This window comes from Gallinula chloropus (genome assembly GCF_964237585.1).
Source record: "Gallinula chloropus genome assembly, chromosome: 7".
Lineage (NCBI taxonomy): Eukaryota > Metazoa > Chordata > Aves > Gruiformes > Rallidae > Gallinula > Gallinula chloropus.
The window spans coordinates 26,885,740-26,905,419 of record NC_140092.1 but is presented as its reverse complement, the minus strand read 5'-3'; the positions used below and the strand labels follow the sequence as shown (position 1 = coordinate 26,905,419).

Genomic DNA, 19,680 nt, shown 5'->3' with positions numbered 1-19,680 from the left:
AAAGCCTTCCTTCTATCATCAGGAACAGCATGGTGCTGTTGTCCCAGGCCAGATACGAAGCAGCCGATGCCTCTGCAGTGTGCAGAAGTGGAGGGGTGTTTATCTAGTGATAAGCACGACTGTGCTGGCCTTTAGCCTCACTAACCTGGCCGATAAAAGGACAGGCTTTCCAGGATCTCTTGGAAAGACACCGCACTGCACTTGCCCTGGGTAAAACCTGGCAGAGCACCAAAACAAACTGAAGGTTAACCAGAAATAACAGGATAGAGCAGTTGTTGATCAGAACCAACTCCTGGTGAGGAGCTGGTAGGCCACTGCTGCCCTTTCAGAGCAATTTAATAAATTCAAAATGGAATCACCTTGCTAAACAGCGTACCCACAGGGCAGGAAAGACCTGTGTACGTAATGAAAAGACAAGATTCATGTAGTCACAGCACATAAGATCATTTAAAACTTAAGAAAAGTTAACTAACATACCCAAAAGTCTAAAAGGAGCCCCTAAATCCATTTATTTTAGCAAGAAAGATCCTCAACTCTTCAAAGAGAAGCAGAGGCTACAAATGAACGCTATCACTAAAACATCTGGATTCATTATGGGAGGACCCCAAAAGCCCGTTTACTGGTAGAAGATAGGATGGTAAAGGAGGCTTCTCATCTCACCCAAAAGACAAGATGCTCTTGAAGAAACAACACTGGCTCTTTTGTATTTAAGACAAACAAAATTAGTTCTGCTAATGTGATAGAGGCAAACTGTAATAACGGGAATGATAAAAGTAGAGTTTGAAGCTGAATGGCATTTTATCAAGAATAAAGGTTGCATTCTATAAAGAATAAAGGTAGGCATTGTCAGAGGCCAAGCACAAACTACTGCTGTGGCATTCTACAACAGCTAACAGGATGGTGATGAGGAATGCTTATCAATTTCATCTCCCAAAGTGGTTTGAAGATAAGATAAGATAAGATAAGGGTAGTCATTCAGCAGATCTGGTAGAGAAATGCCTAAAGAGGTTAAAAGCATTTGCACTGCTGAAAAAGTTTGAGTAACTCAATGGAATTAAGAGGAAGAGAAAGAAAGGGAGGGGAAAAAACACACACAGACACACCCCAAAACCCAACTACCACAAGGTTCAGAGGGTATAACAGTACCTGAAAACGTTTCTGAAGGTAAGAGGGATTAGCTGAACAGTCGAAGAGCATGGTAAAAAAACATTTAGCAAAGATATGCTTTTGAAATATTTGCAAATCTCAGAGGGAAAATCACATCCAGGGCATGTCTTTTGAAACATACTTTAATGAAGTGTTGCTTCCCCTTCTGGATCAGCAGCCAAAGCAGCCACAATTTTTTTCTACCAAGATTCCAGCTACCCTTGTCCCTTTTTAAAGGGTCTAACTTCTTCAGCCTCGAGCCAGGTGCACTGCCTCCCAAAAGGAAGTTTCATTTCAGAACTGAGACTACACTAAAACCAGATATTTGAAGATATATTTTAGGATAGCACTACAACAACCTTTTGATCCAATTCAGACACGAAATTGGGATTTATTTAATCTAAAATCTCAGGTATATAGGAGCTCTCTCAACCATGACCACACCAACGTATACAGTAGACTAAATATCCCAGGGCACAAGAACCCAAGTGCTAATCCTCAGAGCTGTGCTTACTGCTGTCACCTCCAAGTTACCACAGTTGTAGAGCAAAGATTTAAATGTACAAGATAGTTTTAACTCAATTTTAACTGCTTTGTTTTGTTACTCCAAGGTTACATCCACACTAGAGAAACAAGACAGTTGAGATAGTAGTTGAACACATAACTACGATGGCAACGTTCAGAGACTACAGGGTGCTGGCACAGCTACTACTGAGTCACAAAATGCTGTTCTGAGACAACTACTACAGCCTGCCAAGAGTAACTGAGATATGCCTCCACAACAGAAGGCACTGCTCACGTAGCTATTAAGTGTAAATATTCAAAGGGCTGAGGGAAAAAAAAAATGCTCTGTGGTCCACTATGAAATGGGAGGAGAAGAAAAGGGGGGGGGGGGGGGGGGGAAGAGGTGGGGGAGACAGGGAGGGGAAAGAAGAAAAAAAGGTGTGGAGAGGAAAACGGGGAGGAAAAACAGGCAAAGCACCACAACACAACCCCAACAGGTAAGATTTAATCCTACCATGTTCCCAACTATAAAATACTTCCAACACATTTATCTTTGTACAGACAGAATCATAGAAGGTGTTGGGTTGGAAGAGACCTTCAAAGCCCATCTAGTCCAACCCTCCTGCAGTGAGCAGGGACATCTTCACTAGACCAGGTTGCTCAGAGCCCCATCAAGCCTGACCTTGAATGTCTCCAGGGATGGGGCCTCCACCACCTCTCTGGGTACCCTGGGCCAGTGACTCAGCACCCTCAGAGTGAAGAACTTTTTCCTAATATCCAGCCTAAATCTCCCCTTATCTATTTTAAACCCATCACCCCTCGTCCTATCACTCCATGCCCTTGGGAACAGCTTCTTACAGGCTTTCTAGTAGGCACCTTTCAGGGACTGGAAGGCTCCCTGGAGCCTTCTCTTCTCCAGACTGACCCAGCCCAACTCTCTCAGCCTGGATTCACAGCAGAGCTGCTCCAACCCTTGGATCATTTTTGTGGCCTCCTCTGGATGCGCTCCAACAGGTCCATGTCCTCCTTGTGCTGAGGGCTCCAGAGCTGGACCCAGCACTGCAGGTGAGGTCTCACCAGAGCAGAGGCACAGAATCCCCTCTCTTGATCTGCTGGCCACACTTCTGATGCAGCCCAGGATGCAGTTCGCCTTGTGGGCCAATCAAAAGTTTTTAAAAAGATATGAAAGCAAAATTTCTTGCCTTTCATTAACTGCCTAAGGTTGACCTTTGATAACATCTGTATGGAAAGGTTGACTCTACAACCACCTCAGCAATTTTGCTTACTTAAATGGAGCACTTTACACCATCAGGAATTTGCACGTGGCTGTTACCAGAGACATTTCCTGCATATAGTTGGTACAGAAGTTTTCCCTTTTAGAAATATGCTCAGAGAGATAATTACAGCCATCCAGATATGCTCTACCTTATTGTTTGATACACTAGAAGAACAGACTTTAAAAATAATCCAAGAGCCTTCACACCCCTCAGACACAATGTTATGTTTTTAACAAAAAGCCAAGAATTCTAGAAAGCCAAGAATTTATTTTTCTCTTTTTCAACCCCCAGTATTGCAGGAAATGCGTATGCAGCTCTGGAGAGCAAAACCCAACCCCCAGATCCTGCCAAGAGCCTCAGTGCAACACCCATCAAGCCTTCTTCTGTGAGGTCTGAAAAGGGTTTAGTGGTTGAAGTAATAGCAATCTTGGTAACAGGAATATGACTCCTGCCTTAAAAACATTTGTAGGCATTACATTAAAGCTTAGAAGAGTTCTAAACTGTCTTTTAAGTCATTGTGGTTATGTTTCCAAGTGAAGTGGAAAACAAGGAAACCCCAAAACCTTACAAAATCTCCCTCTGACTTGTACAGTTTCAAGGATGACAACCAGATTATCTTGGAGCAGTGAGCAGAGAGGTATGGCTTCAGTAATAAATACACAAAACCAGCCATTTTTTTTAGCAGAACCCAACTGACTAGCAGGGATAACAGATGTTCCCCAGAAAAAAAGGTCAAGTGAACAGCACCATTCTGGCAGCACGGCTGTTGGACATTCGTTTCCCCTAAATACCCAAAGAAAAGCCATTTTGTGCCTGTTTACCCATAGAGAACAGGTTTTGTCTACGATCTCTGTTTAGCCATCTGGAATGTGTTTCACTCTTAGTCACTCTCCTTAAAATGGAAAGAAATTGTAATTGGCACAGTTTGTGACTCCTGACTTCATGTGTAATAATTTGCAGAGCCTTTTCCAGCCCGCTATTTCCTTATTTACCACCAAATCCAAACTGCCAAGCCAGCAGAGATATTAAAATTATGCAGTAGACAAAAACTTGATACTCTTCAGAAGAGGGAATCAAATAGAAAAGCTAATGAAACGTGCCTTCTTGGCACATTGTCCTCAGTTACATAACTCCCAATACGCGGTCAGGTTCTGACACATTCAGGGTTCATGAGAACCAAATGTCACCCTGACATTTAATAAACAGGGCAAAAGACAGGTCCACTAACATTTTGTAGGGCTTGCAGTGTTGGTTCTACAGTGGAACTTGCTATACTCTTACATCCTATTAGTTACCTTGCCAACAGCTCACTTAAAACTGTTTTGGAATGCCAACATATCTGAGGGACAACACACCACCAACAGGCACCTCAGGCACACTGTCCACGTGCATGTTCTTGGTCTCCTTTTGGTGATGCAACTTAGCTCACTCCCCTCTCTCTGATGCATTGTCAAGTTTGTGGAACTCAGCTTTCTCCACAACCCAGAGAGGAAACCTGTAGCCTCCACCTCCTCTCTCTCAGCCCAAAGAAGCAGAAGACAACGCATTTTTGGTGTGAAGACTTCAAATCCTGAGCCCCCAGTTGCCGTGGATGGCAGCTCACAGTATTCTGACTGATCTGAAATTCATGCTGCAGATCTCAAAGCCCAAACTTGCACCCCATGCAGTACCTGTGGACTTGTTCGATGCTCTCCGTCGAATTTCAGTCACCATCAATCGTGACACTTGAGTAGTAAACTGCAGGAGGTCAGAGAATTTTTCTGTCATTGTACTTGGAGGAGCGTTTCCAAAGACCTAAACCAGAAGAAAAAGGGATGCATCAAAAAGTAATTCAGTTTACAAGGGTGAGTATGAGCTACCCACCTTCCACTACAGAGAAGGAGTCTTACAATGGAGATTACAACAGGTTTGTTTTCCTGCTGCGGTATCGATCACTCTACTGTCCTTAGAAAGCATGGTACATTCACACTTGGAATTAGGTGGCCATTCAAGAAGGTAAAAGCTGATGAATGAAGGGGAAAAAGGAACTCAAAAGTTTTCTTGCAAGATGAGAACCCCACAGAGCCCCAACAGACAGAGATTGCACATAATGGGGTAAAGACTAAATACCAGAGCAAGTTCTTGAACAGGAGTTCTGTCTTTAAGAGCAATTCCTTTACTATCTGCTGGACCTAAACACCTCACAGGGTGAGCTGCATGTACAGAATGGTGTGTGCAGAACTTCTAGAAAGGATTAGGGACAAGTGTCCTGTTGAGTTTTTCCTTGATAAACTGACAATACCAGGGATTCTCCCAAGTTCTTGGCATCCCATGGGCTTTACTCTCCTCTTGAGATTGTCCTGAACACAGTAGTTACTAGGGAAAAAAATTTTTAATGAATAGTCACTTAATTCTACTTATATTTTTCATGATTAAGCATTAATTTGGTTAATAAATCATTTCTTGAATCACATTTAACAGGGAGAAGCAGGTTAACTCTGCAGCACTGCACTGAGCTACAGAACACATCATCTCAAAATGGATCAGCTAGTTGAGGTAGTTTAGTTCTTATCCATAACTGCACACAAAAAAGGAGTCTCCATCCACACTTCAGATGTAAACCTTGCACTAAAATGGTCACAGTAAACCCATGATATTCATTAACCAAGCAGCAATCCAAAGTCTGCTATCAGCACTTGTGTCAGTGCTGAAAAAAACAGTCTAGGGACACCCAGCAAAATCCACAACGTAACAGCCAAATGGGGTGCAAGGTAACTGCAGCACCAACTTACCAAGGAAGCCCAGAGTTACTGAGGGAAGTTTGAAAAGCAAATGACAGAATAACCTTTGTCTAAGCCTGACTTCTTCCTTCCCTTAGTATCAGATGCTCTGGCACGTTACAGACCAGCCAAAAATATTTTTCCTGCCTACTCACATTGCAAAGTCCTGATGAAACAGAGCCAGGAATACAACAAGGAAACTCAACACTCCCTTTCTTCCCAAGAAAAAATTTTTTTCAACAAAAATTTAAGCATTTCTCATACAGGGAATTTCAACCACCTCTATCAATAACGAAAGCGAAAAGGAGCTGGACATTACAGGCAGACCCAAAAATGCCCCCGTCCTGTGCTAAACCATATCCCTGAGCACCTCATCTCCCCGTCTGTTAAACACACCCAGGGGTGGGGACTCAACCCCCTCCCTGGGCAGCCTGTGCCACAGCCCCACAACTCTGCCAGGGAAGAACTTTTCCCTCCCAGCTGAGCTAACCCTGCCCTGGGGCAGCTTGAGGCCATTCCCCCTCGTCCCATCTCCTGTCCCCTGGCTGAAGAGACCATCCCCCACCTCTCTGCACCCTCCTGGCAGGGCAGTGGAGGTGGGGAGAAGGTCTCCCCTCTGCCTCCTCTTCTCCAGGCTGAACACCCCCAGCTCCCTCAGCCGCTCCGCAGAGGATTTGCCCTCCAGCCCCTTCCCCAGCCTGGTTGCCCTTCTCTGGACTCGCTCCAGGACCTCCATGTCCTTCTTGTGGTGAGGACCCCAGAACTGGACCCAGCACTCGAGGTGCAGCCTCACCAGTGCCTAGTACAGGGCACAATCCCCTCCCCAGGCCTCCTGGCCACACTATTTTTGATACAAGCCAGGATGCCATTGGCCTTCCTGGCCACCTGGGCACACTGCTGGCTCATGTTCAGTGGGCAGCCAACCAACATCCCCAACACTTCCCCAGGCCAGGAGGCTTGCGTCTTCACTGGTATGACGTAAGGAAGATTACTGAGACTGTATCGCACGTTGGCAGAGAATCTTGCCATCACTGTTTAAAACTTGCTCACTCAGACCAAGGAAAGAGGAAAAACTAATGGCCCCATTACTTATCCTGAGCCTGGAGTTGTCTGCAGCTCAATGGCATTTGAAAGTTACACTAAAACATGGACTAAGGTGAACCAGTTTTAATTGGTTGCCCCATAACGAAGCTTGCACTACGTACAACTAGTACTGGATATGGATAATTTTTAAGGTGGTAATAATGGCCAGGAATAAGATATGAAGCTTTTTACCAGTAAATAATTTTCTTAATAAATGAAAAGCAAGGCTCTTTGGAGACAATATAAAGGATGTGCCTCATACAAAGCCAGTCTCTCCCTCACTGCAGCTACTTTTTTGGTATCATGCAAGGGCGTTACTACTGTGCCAACAAAGCAACGCTTCCATGGATGCAATGAACTCTGAAAGGAGCCTTTTGAGCCTTACTTTTCCAGAGGGCCAATCTTTTGTTAATTATGCACTGATTTAGCTTTTCATTACTATGTGATTCATCATTTCATAAGCCTCCCTGAACAATGAGAAAGCGGAAACGGTCTGTAAACCCATTTGAGACCAGAACTAGCAAGTTGGCTCAAAGTACAGCTTGTTTGAGGGGTGCTGCATCTCTAAACCAAAATTAAGAAGGTTTTAGCTCCTCTGGATGTACCAATTAATAATCCTCAAAATATCAGGAAGAAAACAGAACAGCACTTCACACAAACCTCCAAATACCTTTGAAGAGAGAGAGGGACAGAAAAACCACCACAAAAAACAAGCCAAACTCATACATTTCCCTTCACTTGCAACCAAATACACACAGCTCCCACTTCCCACAACTCACTACTCTGTACAAGGAACACTGAGCATCACAGCCAGGGATGGTATGAAGTCTCAATGTAAGCATCGCTATTTGGAGTTCTCGTAACACACACACACACATCCCAATTGTGCAACAGATGATGCTGCCCCAAGTGTTGGTGTATCTATTGATACACCAGGAAGGGACAGGTTAGGAGATGATGTGCTGGAAAACACCCTGAGGAAAAGGACTTGTGCATGAGAAGCTACACATGAGCCACCAATGGGCATCTGCAGCCCAGAAGGTCAATCGCATCTTGGGCTGTGTCACCAGAAGTGTGGCCAGTAGATCGAGGGAGGGGATTCTGCCCCTTTGTTGTGCTCTGAGGACACCTTGCCTGGAGTGCTGCGTCCAGCTCTGGAGCCCTCAGCACAAGAAGGACATGGACTTCTTGGAGCGCATCCAGAGGAGGCCACAAAAATGATCCAAGGGCTGGAGCAGCTCTGCTGTGAAGCCAGGCTGGGAGAGTTGGGCTGGGTCAGCCTGGAGAGAAGACTCCCGGGGGAACTTCTAGCACCTTCCAGTCCCTGAAAGGTGCCTGTAGGAAAGCTAGGGAAAACTGTTCCCAAGGGCATGGAGCGATAGGATGAGGGGTGATGGGTTTAAACTAGAAAAGGGGAGATTTAGGTTGGATATTAGGAAAAAATTCTTCAATATGAGGGTGGTGAGACACTGGCCCAGGTTGCCCAGAGAGGTGGTGGAGGCCCCATCCCTGGAGACATTCAAGGTCAGGCTTGATGGGGCTCTGAGCAACCTGCTCTAGTGAAGGTGTCCCTGCTCACTGCAGGGGGGTTGGTCTAGATGGACATGGAAGGTCCCTTCCAACCTCACACAGTCTACGATTCTATGATTTCACTTAAGGTAGTAACACAGAAATTACTCAATCCCACTTATACCTGCTGAACAGGAGAGACAGTTGTGCACAGCAACTGAGGGATTCAGAGTCAGAATCTGAAGCAAGTTATTAACTGTTATAGCTCAGGACTGTTTGAGAAAGGAGAACATTTTAGAAAGGAACTTCCAGCAGTGTTTTAATGTTTCCTGTCTGCAAGAGTAGGTCTCCAAGGTCAGTAAGCTCAGAATTTAGAGTGAACCAAGATTTACAATAGCTCCTACTGAAAATCTCACATAAGACTCTTGGGAAAAGTAAGTATTTCTCCTGTATTCCAAACAGAGTTTGTCTTACTCTGACTTGTAAAGTTACTGAATGAACAAGATGGTTCCAAAAGAAGCTGACCATTCAGAAGTCACAAAACTAGACAAGCCAAAGAAGCCAGAGTAGACTATACATTGAAGCCTCCAAGGAATGAGGTGGCACTAACGAGGAACCTAAAGTAAATTGTGGCAGCAGAAATAAATAGATGACATCACAGCTGGTCACCCTGTTGAATGCAGGAAGACAAGAACACATTCATATGACATGCAAAGAAAAATATCCCCCTGTAGCAGAGACAGATGAGACCTCTGAGCAAGAGAAACCAGCCTTGTTTGTGCTACATTAAGAGTTCGCTGGCGACTGATCATGGTTATCAAGAACTGCAAGAAAGGAAGTGAAAGAGGACAGACAGTCCATGCTTCCCTCAATGTGCCAGACTATGATTCAGATTTCACAGAGGCTGGAAACCAAAGTGACAACATCTGGCAACAGCCTGTATTTGTGGCAAGGAGAACTCTAAGAAGGTCACAGATTAAAAACAGCTAGAGGTTGAATATAGAGATGTTAAAACCAAACAATGACAAAACCAAAGCAGCAAAAGGCAAGAGGGAAAGACACAACCACAGATAGGATTCAAAAGCAAAAACATTTGGGAAGCACAGAACTACCAGCATCTTGAGCATCAAGTTGAGCTCGGTAAAGAAGGAAACAAAAGACTCTCTAGAATTTAGAGAAGGGAAAAGAGCCCATCCACAAAATAAGATGGGTTCTGTAAAAAATAGAGAAAGGAAAAAATATGATAATAAAGGGAAAACTGAGATCACGGAGAAAAGAGTCAGATCACAGAATCACAGACTCATAGGGGTTGGAAGGGACCTCCAGAGCCCATGGGGTCCCACCCCCTGCCAAAGCAGGGTCCCTAGGACAGGTCACACAGGTCGGCATCCAGACGGGGCTGGAATCTCTCCAGAGAAGGAGACTCCACACCCCCTGGGCAGCCTGTCCCAGGGCTCCCTCACCCTCACTGGGAAGAAGTTCTTCCCCAGATTGGGGTGGAACTTCCCCTGCTCCAACTTGAGGCCATGGCCCCTTGTCCTGTCCCCACAGACACTGAGAAGAGGCTGCCCATGTCCCCCTGCGTCCCACCCTCCAGATATTTAACACAGAAACCATTCATCTTTTCCAGGACATTTAAACTGTACCTGAAACTGGTTAGGCAAGAGATGATTTACAAAAAGAAAGGTGAAAATTTAGGGCTTCCAATTTGTTTTTCAGAATACTTCAACACACAAGCTGAACGAAGGTCAGGGAGAAAGAAGAAGCGGTGCAAAGACACAAGACAACTACAGCTAGGCTTCAGCAGGGTCATGTGAAGGGTCTAAGAATTAGGACAAAACCAGCAAGTGGTGTGAAGATTTAAAAAATGTAGTAAGAAATAGAGGAAAGAGAAAGGGAGAAACAGAGAAATTAGAAGTTAGCTGTTCTTTCTATTTGTTGAAGTCTAATCAAAGCCTTCTGCACAGAAACAGGATGTGCATTTTCTTAAACCCAGTTCTATCACCAACTGCAGCTTCCACAGATACAACACAAGGACCTATCAGAAGGACCAGGAAGACAATTGTTCTCCATGTGTAGATAACACCAAGGTGCTGCTGCAGCAATGGTGGGCACGTTCCCTTCTCCAGGAGCATCAGCCCCCTCTAACCACCAGAGGGAGATTTCCAAGCGTCACCACCTCAAGACAACCTTCACTGGCTCATGCCAAGATTAAGATTCCGTTGTGCTAACTTGTACAAGCAAATGAAGAAAGTCCATAACTAAAGGGCATACAATTCAAGCAGATAAATTAAAGAGGAAGCAGATGAACCGAGCTTACTTCTCCTGAACTCACGTAACAGGTTACCAGTAGAACGAGGAATAAGACCTCGGGCAACAGAATGACATTTAGGGGATCTATTCACCAAAGCTTGCTACCTAGTAGGCTGAAAATCCTATTAATACTGAGCCTTGACTAGGATTAATTTGTCTGCACAGTGTGTAAGCAGTTCAGTGTCTAACACCATCATAAGCTGTACTTTCAACAAAACATCAATCCGGGAAAAAAAAAAAAAAGAGATAGCTGAGTGGATTTTCCTATCAAGTTTTTTTGCATTTTTGAATCCCAGAACCCCCTGAGCTGGAAGGGACCCATAAGGCCCATGGAGTCCCACTCCTGGCTCCACACAGCCCAGCCCAGGCAGCGCAGGGCACTGAGCGCAGCGGCCAGACGCTTCTTGCCCTCAGCCCAGCTCGGGGCTGGGACCCCTTCCCTGGGGAGCCTGTGCCAGCGCCCGACCCCCCTCTCAGCACAGAACCTCTTCCTGACACCCAGCCTGACCCTCCCCTGGCAGCTTCACGCCGTCCCCTTGGGTTCCAGCCCTGGGCCCCAAAGAGAGGAGAGAGATCGGTGCTGACCCTTCGCTCCCCTCGGCAGGAAGCCACAGACCGGGGTGAGGTCTCCCCTCAGCCTCCTCTTCTCCAGGCTGGGCAACCCCAGGGCCTTCAGCCTCTCCTTGGGAGCCTTCCCCTCCAGACCCTTCCCCATCCTCACTGCCCTCCTCTGGACACTCTCCAATAGTCTTGTGTCCCCCTTGTACTGGCAGCACCCAAAACTGCCTCCAGGACTGGAGGTAAAGCCACCGCAGAGAAGAGCAGGACAATCCCCTCCCTGGCCCAGCTGGCCATGCCGGGCTGGATGCACCCCAGGACGTGGTTGGCTCTCCTGCCTGCTTGGGCACACTGCTGGCTCATGGGTAACTTGCTGTTGACAGAGACCCCCAAACCCCTCTCAGCACGGCCAGCCTCCAGCGCTGATCCCCATCTGTATGTGCAGACTGGTTTTTGATGATTACAGTTCTCCACGGTAGCATACAAAAGCCCAAGTCCATGACTTAAGAACAACTTCAGGAGTAAGGGTTTAGGTCACAGCAGGGGAAAAAAGAAAGAGAGAGAGAAACCCAAGCATGTATCTCCTGCTTTTTCAAGACCCTAAAACTACCATCAAAGTTACTATTCACAATAAAGAGGGAGAGTAACTGAGTGGTGTAAGAGGTCAAGAGGATTTAGCTCCTATTAATTCCAGTGATAACTGTCACAGTCCTGCCTCCAACAAAATCTCAGTGCCTGAGCACAAGGGAGTACTGAAATATTAATGGCACTGTACAAGCAGCTATTACATCTTCCCTGCAGATTGCTTGTTCAACATCCCCACTAGCCCAAGAAGAGGAATTCAGACTCAGTACACAGGAAAAGAGCTACAAGGGCAATGAGAACATAGATAATTTATAAGGAATGGGGATTAAAAATGTTCAGCTTGTGCAGCCCAGCAAAACTAAGTCTGGCAGGAGGTATTATGATTGTTATCTTTAAATAGGCATTGGTACAATAAACGCAAGGAGGGGAAAAGTATTAGGCTCAAGGATAGTGCTGTCACACACACAAGTGGGAATAAACTGGGTATGAGTAAGTTAGGTTGGAAATCAGATGACCTCTAATAAGAGCAAGCTCTGCAGAAAAGCTGTGACAGTCTACATGCAACTAGGGGCTGCATTTCACAAAAAGCAGTAATAGAAAGCAATCCCCAAAGGTGGGTTTACCCACTAAAACACCACCATGCAAGGAGAAGGAGAAAGCTGAAAGGATGCCAAGGGAAGAGGAGCTGCTGTTGTGCTAGAACCAAAGGTTTTGGGAATATTATGAGCAGTCAATTCAAACAAAGAACAGACCTCTTGCAGATTTCCCCCAGCTTACCCTGTTAAACACTGGCAACATCATGTAAAGTTTTTCTTCTTGTTCTTTCTGGGTCATATGCCGTGGAGGATGACAGAGCTCTGTGAAGAGGCGACGCAGATGCATCAAGCCCAAAGCGTTATCCTGAGGGCTACACTCCTCCTGCCGCGGCCGGCCCATGATCCTCTTCACCATATTCATCTTGACTGACTTCTGGAAACTCCCTCGTATCCTGTTCAGAAAGGAAAAGGAACTCGTGAGCACAACAGGTTGAGGCATTATTCCATCAAAGCCTTTAAATATACAGCTCCCTCTCTCACAGTAAGTACCACGCTGCAGCCCAGAGCATTAGCTAATTATATATGCCAGGTATTGATTAGTATGTGCTTGGAAGATTTAAAGCCAATAACTTGAAACAGGAAAACATCCGATGCTCTTCAGCACAAAGCACAACTAACCAGGCTTCAAACACCACAAAACACAGTGGTACTTTTCATTGGATTATTTTTATGGTTCTTTGGTGTGTGTTCCACAGCACTCACAGCACTGTTATCTACATATCACAAAGTATGAGCAAAATAATTCATGAATAAAATCAATACCAGTTATAAACTTGAAAATCTAATCAAAGATGACCTTCAAAACTCTCTCAGACATTGGGTTTATCATGCAGCAGCATGCTTAATTTTTTTTCCTGATTTTCCTATGGTGAACAGACAAGGCTATTTAATGGAATCACACAGTCACAAGGTTGGAAAAGACCTTTAATATTATCGAGTCCGACCATTCCCGTCCTATGCTAAACCACATCCCTAAGTACCTGATCTACCCTTTTTCTAAACACATAATGGGGGTATCATTCATCTCACACCTCAGCTATCAGGTCTGCAGAACACCCCAGTCTTCTCCCACCTGAAGCACAAGAAACTTCTTTTAGAATTGCAGAATGGTTTGGGTTGGAGGGGATCCTTAAGGATCATCTTTTCCCGGGGATGTCAGGCGTGGCTGAAGTCCCCCAGCAAACTCAGGGCCTGCAAGTGTGAGGCTTCCTGCAGCTGAAGTCAGAACGCTTCATCAACGTCCTCCCTTTGGGATGTGGTCTGTAGCAAACACCAGCCACGAGGTCTCCTTCATGGCTTCAGCTCTCATTTTCATCCCTAAACTCTCAACTCACCCACTGCTGTTTCTCAAAGAAAGCACTGTCCCATTGATCCATGTTTTAACCTAGAGGGCAATACCCCCAGCTTTCCTTCCTTGCCTGCCCCTCCTCAACAGCTTCCAGCCATCACCTGCAGTACTCCAATCACACGGCTCATCCCAGCAAGTCCCAGTGACACGGCTGATGACAGCTTTTCAGCTCCTCTTGGCTGTTTCCTCTGCTATGTGCACTGTTCTAGAAGTATTTCGGTTTGACTGTCAACTCTCACACATTTTTGGAAGGTTGGGGCACATTCTCCACTACTCACCTGCTGCTTGTGAGCACAGAAACATCCTGGCTTTGGACCCCATGCCCCAAGCTCATTAGTTTAAAGCATGATTCACGATGTCAGCAAACCTGCCAGACAAGAATCACTTTCCTTTCTAGGTAGGTAGAGCCCCCATAATCTGTATTCATCGAATAACATCCAGATCACAAAAGCTAAAGCTCTGGGGTGATACAAGCCATGAAGCCAGGTGTTGATCTGCATCGTGTGCCACACTCTGTCTGCAGCCCTAGCTCTGATTGGCAAGATAAAGTAGAAGATCACTTAGAATCGTAGATTCATAGAATCTCCTGAGCTGGAAGGGACCCATAAGGCCCATCAGTCCCACTCCTGGCTCCACAGAGCCCAGCCCAGGCAGCGCAGGGCACTGAGTGCAGTGGCCAGACGCTTCTTGCCCTCAGCCCAGCTCGGGGCTGGGACCCCTTCCCTGGGGAGCCTGTGCCAGCGCCCGACCCCCCTCTCAGCACAGAACCTCTTCCTGACACCCAACCAAAGCCCCTGTTGCAGCTTCATGCTGTTACATTTTTTTCTTTAAAGTTTTCAGCCAGATCTGCTTTTAATGGTTCTAGAGCACTGTCTGCAATGCTTCTGTAGAGCTCCTGTGTGCTGCCTGTTCCGCTGCTGCCACACCTGCGACTCATTCTTCATGGCATCCACATCCTCCTGAATGCAATCCATGATCCTGCCAAGTGTAAGAGCACTCCAGCACAGAGAATGGAGACCTGAAACTTAGTTCCTTGTCCTCTTTACTCCAAGCCTCCAAGGCTTTGAAGTCCTGCTTGACCTTGCCCAAGCTTTACCTTTAGCACACCATTGCTTCCCACGTGCTTTACAACATCTCACAGATCCAACGCAGCATCTGTAGTCAGCCCTGCATTGGTCTTCAAAACACTAAAGGATGATATCGGATTCTGTTCTGTGAATTAGATGTAGAACTGTTGGAGAGGGGTTAGAGGAGCCATGAAGATGATCAAAGGGCTGGAGCAGCTCCCCTATGGAGAGAGGCTGAGGGAGCTGGGCTGGTTCAGCCTGGAGAAGAGAAGGCTGTGGGGGGGCCTCATTGGAGCCTTCCCATCCCTGAAGGGAGCAGAGAAACAGGAGGGGAATCAGCTTGTTCAAGGGCAGAGACTGGCAGGACAAGGGGGATGGAGTGAAGCTGGAGGAGGGAAGGGTTAGATGAGATCTTAGGGGGAAGATCTTTGCAGAGAGAGTGGTGAGGGGCTGGAAGGGGCTGCCCAGAGAGGTGGTGGATGCCCCATCCCCGGGGGTGTTCAAGGCCAGGTTGGATGGGCCCCTGGGCAACCTTGTGTAGCTCCAGGCCTGGAGGTTGGTGGCCCTGCCTGTGGCAGGGAGTTGGAGCTCTGTGCTCCTTGGGGTCCCTTCCAACACAGACCAGTCTGGGATTCCATGATTCTACGAATGCGAAAAGCCGTACAGATTTCCAGCACAGGGCTCACAGTTGCTGCCTTTTACATCAGCATCACTTTTTTGATGTTTCATCAATTTTTTGTGTTGTATCAAACCATTTTTGTGGAAGAACTTCTTCCAGGTGAGGGTGAGGGAGCCCTGGGACAGGCTGCCCAGGGGGGTGTAGAGTCTTCTTTTCTGGAGATATTCAAGAGCCATCTGGACACTGACCTGTGTGACCTGTCCTAGGGACCCTGCTCTGGCAGGGGGGTTGGACCCGATGAGCTCTTGAGGCCCCTTCCAACCCCTGGGATTCTGGGATGTTGTGATTTATTACCATCATTTCCTAATTTTTGTTGCATGTCAGTAAAGTGCTGTTTTATGAGCACATTCCAGAAGGGTATTTTACTCTTGTATTAGAGAGAGAATGTGCTTCTCTTGTTAATGCTCATTAACTAGTGGTTAATTACCTTCACTTTTAAAAGCATAGTCCTTTTTGGTAGCTGATGTTATTTTCCCAGCTTTAGCACTCAGCTGCTGTCTTTCCTCATGAGTTCTGTGTTTGAGTTCTTCAGTAATGGATATTTTCCCTCCATTACTCCGAGCACAGCACCTTTGGAATTATCACTTCTCCTCTTAATAATTGACCTTTCACGGTAGCCTCTCTTTTTGATAATTTAAATAATTAAGTTTCTTGCTGCGAGGCCTTTTCTACCCTTGAATTATTTTTATAGCTGTTACTGCCCTTTGCCTTTAAGCCATGAGAGGTGATGTTACAGTTCTGGGGAGTATTTAATTGTTGGCTGCCTTAACTTTGTGAAGAGAGCTGAAAATGTTTCCCTGTTTCCCCTTTACTCCTTCCCTTACTTACATGTTCAGATCAGATGTGAGGGAAAAGTTCTTCCCTGAAAGAGCTGTGGGGCTGTGGAACAGGCTGCCCAGGGAGGGGGCTGAGTCCTCCCCGTCTGTTAAACACACCCAGGGTGGGATGAGGTGCTCAGGGATATGGGTCATCATAGGACAGGAACGGTTGGACTTGATCTTAAAGGTCTTTTCCAGCCTTGTGAATCTGTGATTCTGTAACTTTTACCCTTTAAAATAATATTTTAAAGTGTCCTTTCCCTTTAGTGGAAGTTGTTGGGACGAATAATCACAAGTTACATTGCATAAAATACCAACAACTTACAAAGCTCCAAGTCAGCTAGTGAGAGAGAAGCACAACCTGCACCCAGCGTGGTTAACACAGGTTAGGGTCTGATAATACATGGGTAATGCTTCCAGAGCTATCAAAACATTTGTGAAGGAAAAGAAGAGAGACAGACAAAAGCTGCATGAGACATACTTATTTTCACAATAGCTATTATAGGTCCAAGCTGTGCATCTAGTTCCAAAAGGCTGTTATTTAAATAAGCAGCTCAGTAATTATCTGTGTTGTAATTACAGTCACAAGTGTTTCTCGGGGCACTCTGTGGGTATTACATCAGCAGCTGAGCAGTGGAACAGGAATCAGTTTGTTTCTTTCTTTGCAGGTTGTAATGGGACACCAGCACACACCTCCACCCCAAATTATCTCAGGAAAATGAACTTTAAGGTAAATCTCACTGCTACAATGGGTCACAGAAGCCCATTACAATCAATGAATTTCATATCTGTTATTTCCCTACAAACTATCTCTTTTTTTCCCCTGATTTTAAGATTCCCTACCCATATAGTTAGTCCCAACACCCCGATGATGATCACACTCACTATGAAAAAAGACCTTTTTTGGCCTTCAGAAGGAACAATAAGGAGCTGTTACAGCCCAAATAGACATCCATTTGTCCTTAGAGCTGAACAGAGATAATAAATTCTCTTTGTAGGCAAAAACATCAGCAGGAGGGGAAGAGAGGAACACAACAACTACTTCTATCACCAAACAAAACCACGGCCTTGCACACAAAGAAAGTCCCGCAGAAAGAAGCGGTGCTGCCGAAAGGGAAGCCACCAGCTCTCCCAAGACAGAGGTACCTAGCAGGAGCTCATCTGGGGAATATCACCTGGTCCCTGTAAGATGGGACCTGGAGCAAAGCCAGTACATCAGCTCGATAATAAAAGTGCCTATTCCTGTATTAGGTTTTCCTTTTGTTAAACATTTAGTCATCTGGTTAAAGGAGGAACTTTCTCTTCTTTGTACTAAAATATTTTAAAGCTTATCTCGAGGAACCTTATGTTATCAGCCCTAAGCTTAACCTTCCCTTTCTAAGGGGGATATAAATGCAGAGGTCAATCTAATGAAATACTGTTTTGTTTCTACAGCTTGAAGAGATGCTGGAGCAGCTCCCCTATGAAGAAAGGCTGAAGGAGCTGGGCTGGTTCAGCCTGGAGAAGAGAAGGCTTTGGGGGGACCTCATTGCAGCCTTCCAGTCCCTGAAGCGAGCAGAGAAACAGGAGGGAATCAGCTTGTTCAAGGGCAGAGACTGGCAGGACAAGGGGGATGGAGTGAAGCTGGAGGAGGGAAGGGTTAGATGAGATCTTAGGGGGAAGTTCATTGCAGAGAGAGTGGTGAGGGGCTGGAAGGGGCTGCCCAGAGAGGGGGTGGGTGCCCCATCCCTGGGGATGTTCAAGGCCAGGTTGAATGGGGCCCTTGGCAACCTTGTGTAGCTCCAGGCCTGGAGGTTGGTGGCCCTGCCTGTGGCAGGGGGTTGGAGCTCTGTGATCCTTGGGGTCCCTTCTGACCCAGACCACGCTGTGATTCTATAATTCTATACTTACAGAGATCTCTTGGTTCAAGGGTAATCTCCAAACTGGATATTTAATGCAGGTTATTTTTTTGCTTTAACATTTTTCCTTTAAAAAAAAAAAAGAAAAGAAAAGGCAAGTTTTCCTACTTCACAACACGTTTTCCTGTGGGGACAGGACAAGGGCCGATGGCCTCAAGTTGGAGCCCGGGAAGTTCCACCCCAATCTGGGGAAGAAGTTCTTCCCGGTGAGGGTGAGGGAGCCCTGGGACAGGCTGCCCAGGGGGTGTGGAGTCTCCTTCTCTGGAGAGATTCCAGCCCCGTCTGGACGCCGCCCTGTGTGACCTGTCCTAGGGACCCTGCTTTGGCAGGGGCTTGGACCCCATGGGCTCTGGAGTCCCCTTCCAACCCCTGCAATTCTGTGATTCCATGACTCTCTGGGCTTAAATTAGACGTGTATGTAAAAACACAGTCCCTTTGATACCTCCAACATTAGAAATGCTGTTCTTATGCCCAGTCTGACCTAATACTTTAACAAATATGAAGAACTTAAGTAACTGGTTAGTGAGGAAGCTACAGATATAAAACACAGACTATCAGTCTTCTTCCTAGGTCCATTTCCCACAAATTATTCATGATAATGACACATAATAGCAAGTGCTGATAGAGTGGAGTTCCTGTGGTTTGTACCTTCTTGAAGGTTAATGTTTTCTATCGGGTGAAAAAGAAGGACAATTAAATAACAGTCATACTTTTGACCTACGCTGCAGAGATGGATGAAAGGTGTCTTGCTAAAAATAACAACACACGTATTTCCTACTGAGTATTAACTCAAATGAGACTGATCTTTGGTTGTATCAAATTTCTGCACTTCATTTTGTTCAAACAATAAATTACTGCTTTTTACTTCTGCATGTAGTTTATTTTTTCTTGATTTAATAGTGTATAGCTTATGTCAGGAAGCTAACCCTATAATTGCATTTTCTAATGCTTTCAAAACCACAAGAATCTCATTTCCAAAATCACTTCCAGTTCTTTAATAAAATATTTCCAAGCTACAAACATTTCTTCTACCACCTTCAAAACACAAAAGGTGACAAAACTGAGTAATAAACCCTACCACAGCTGAATCATAGAATCACAGACTGGTCTGGGTTGGAAGGGACCCCAAGGAGCACAGAGCTCCAACCCCCTGCCACAGGCAGGGACACCAACCTCCAGGCCTGGAGCTACACAAGGTTGCCCAGGGCCCCATCCAACCTGGCCTTGAACACCCCCAGGGATGGGGCATCCACCACCTCTCTGGGCAGCGGTGAAAACAATACATAGCACTTCTTTAAACCACAGTACAAGTTGCATCAGTTTTCTTCACTTCTATTTCCAAACACCAAAAGCACAGACACAACAACTTCAAGATCTCACCTGCAGACCCAACATCCACCAAGTCCTTGGAACCAAAGGGCCTGCTTCAACTTCACTCGTTGGTGCAACTGCACAGAACACGTTCCCTGGCATGAAGGGCTATCGATGCACATGTGGAGGGACAGGATGTGTAAAATCACTGATTGTAGGTGTTTGGGGC

The 19,680-nt window shown here is 45.9% G+C and overlaps 1 protein-coding gene across 1 annotated transcript in view; it reads right to left on the bottom strand.

Annotated features, from left to right (window-relative positions):
* WDFY3 (WD repeat and FYVE domain containing 3) overlaps positions 1-12,691 on the bottom strand; it is a gene marked incomplete at both ends in the record, with an annotated part of 121,028 nt that extends 108,337 nt beyond the window's left edge. Inside the window, 2 exons of the mRNA XM_084266956.1 lie at positions 4,598-4,721; positions 12,512-12,691. Coding sequence (XP_084123082.1) covers positions 4,598-4,721; positions 12,512-12,691 — 304 coding nt within the window. The remainder of the gene's footprint in view (positions 1-4,597; positions 4,722-12,511) is intronic.
* Between the last annotated feature and the right edge of the window lie 6,989 nt (positions 12,692-19,680).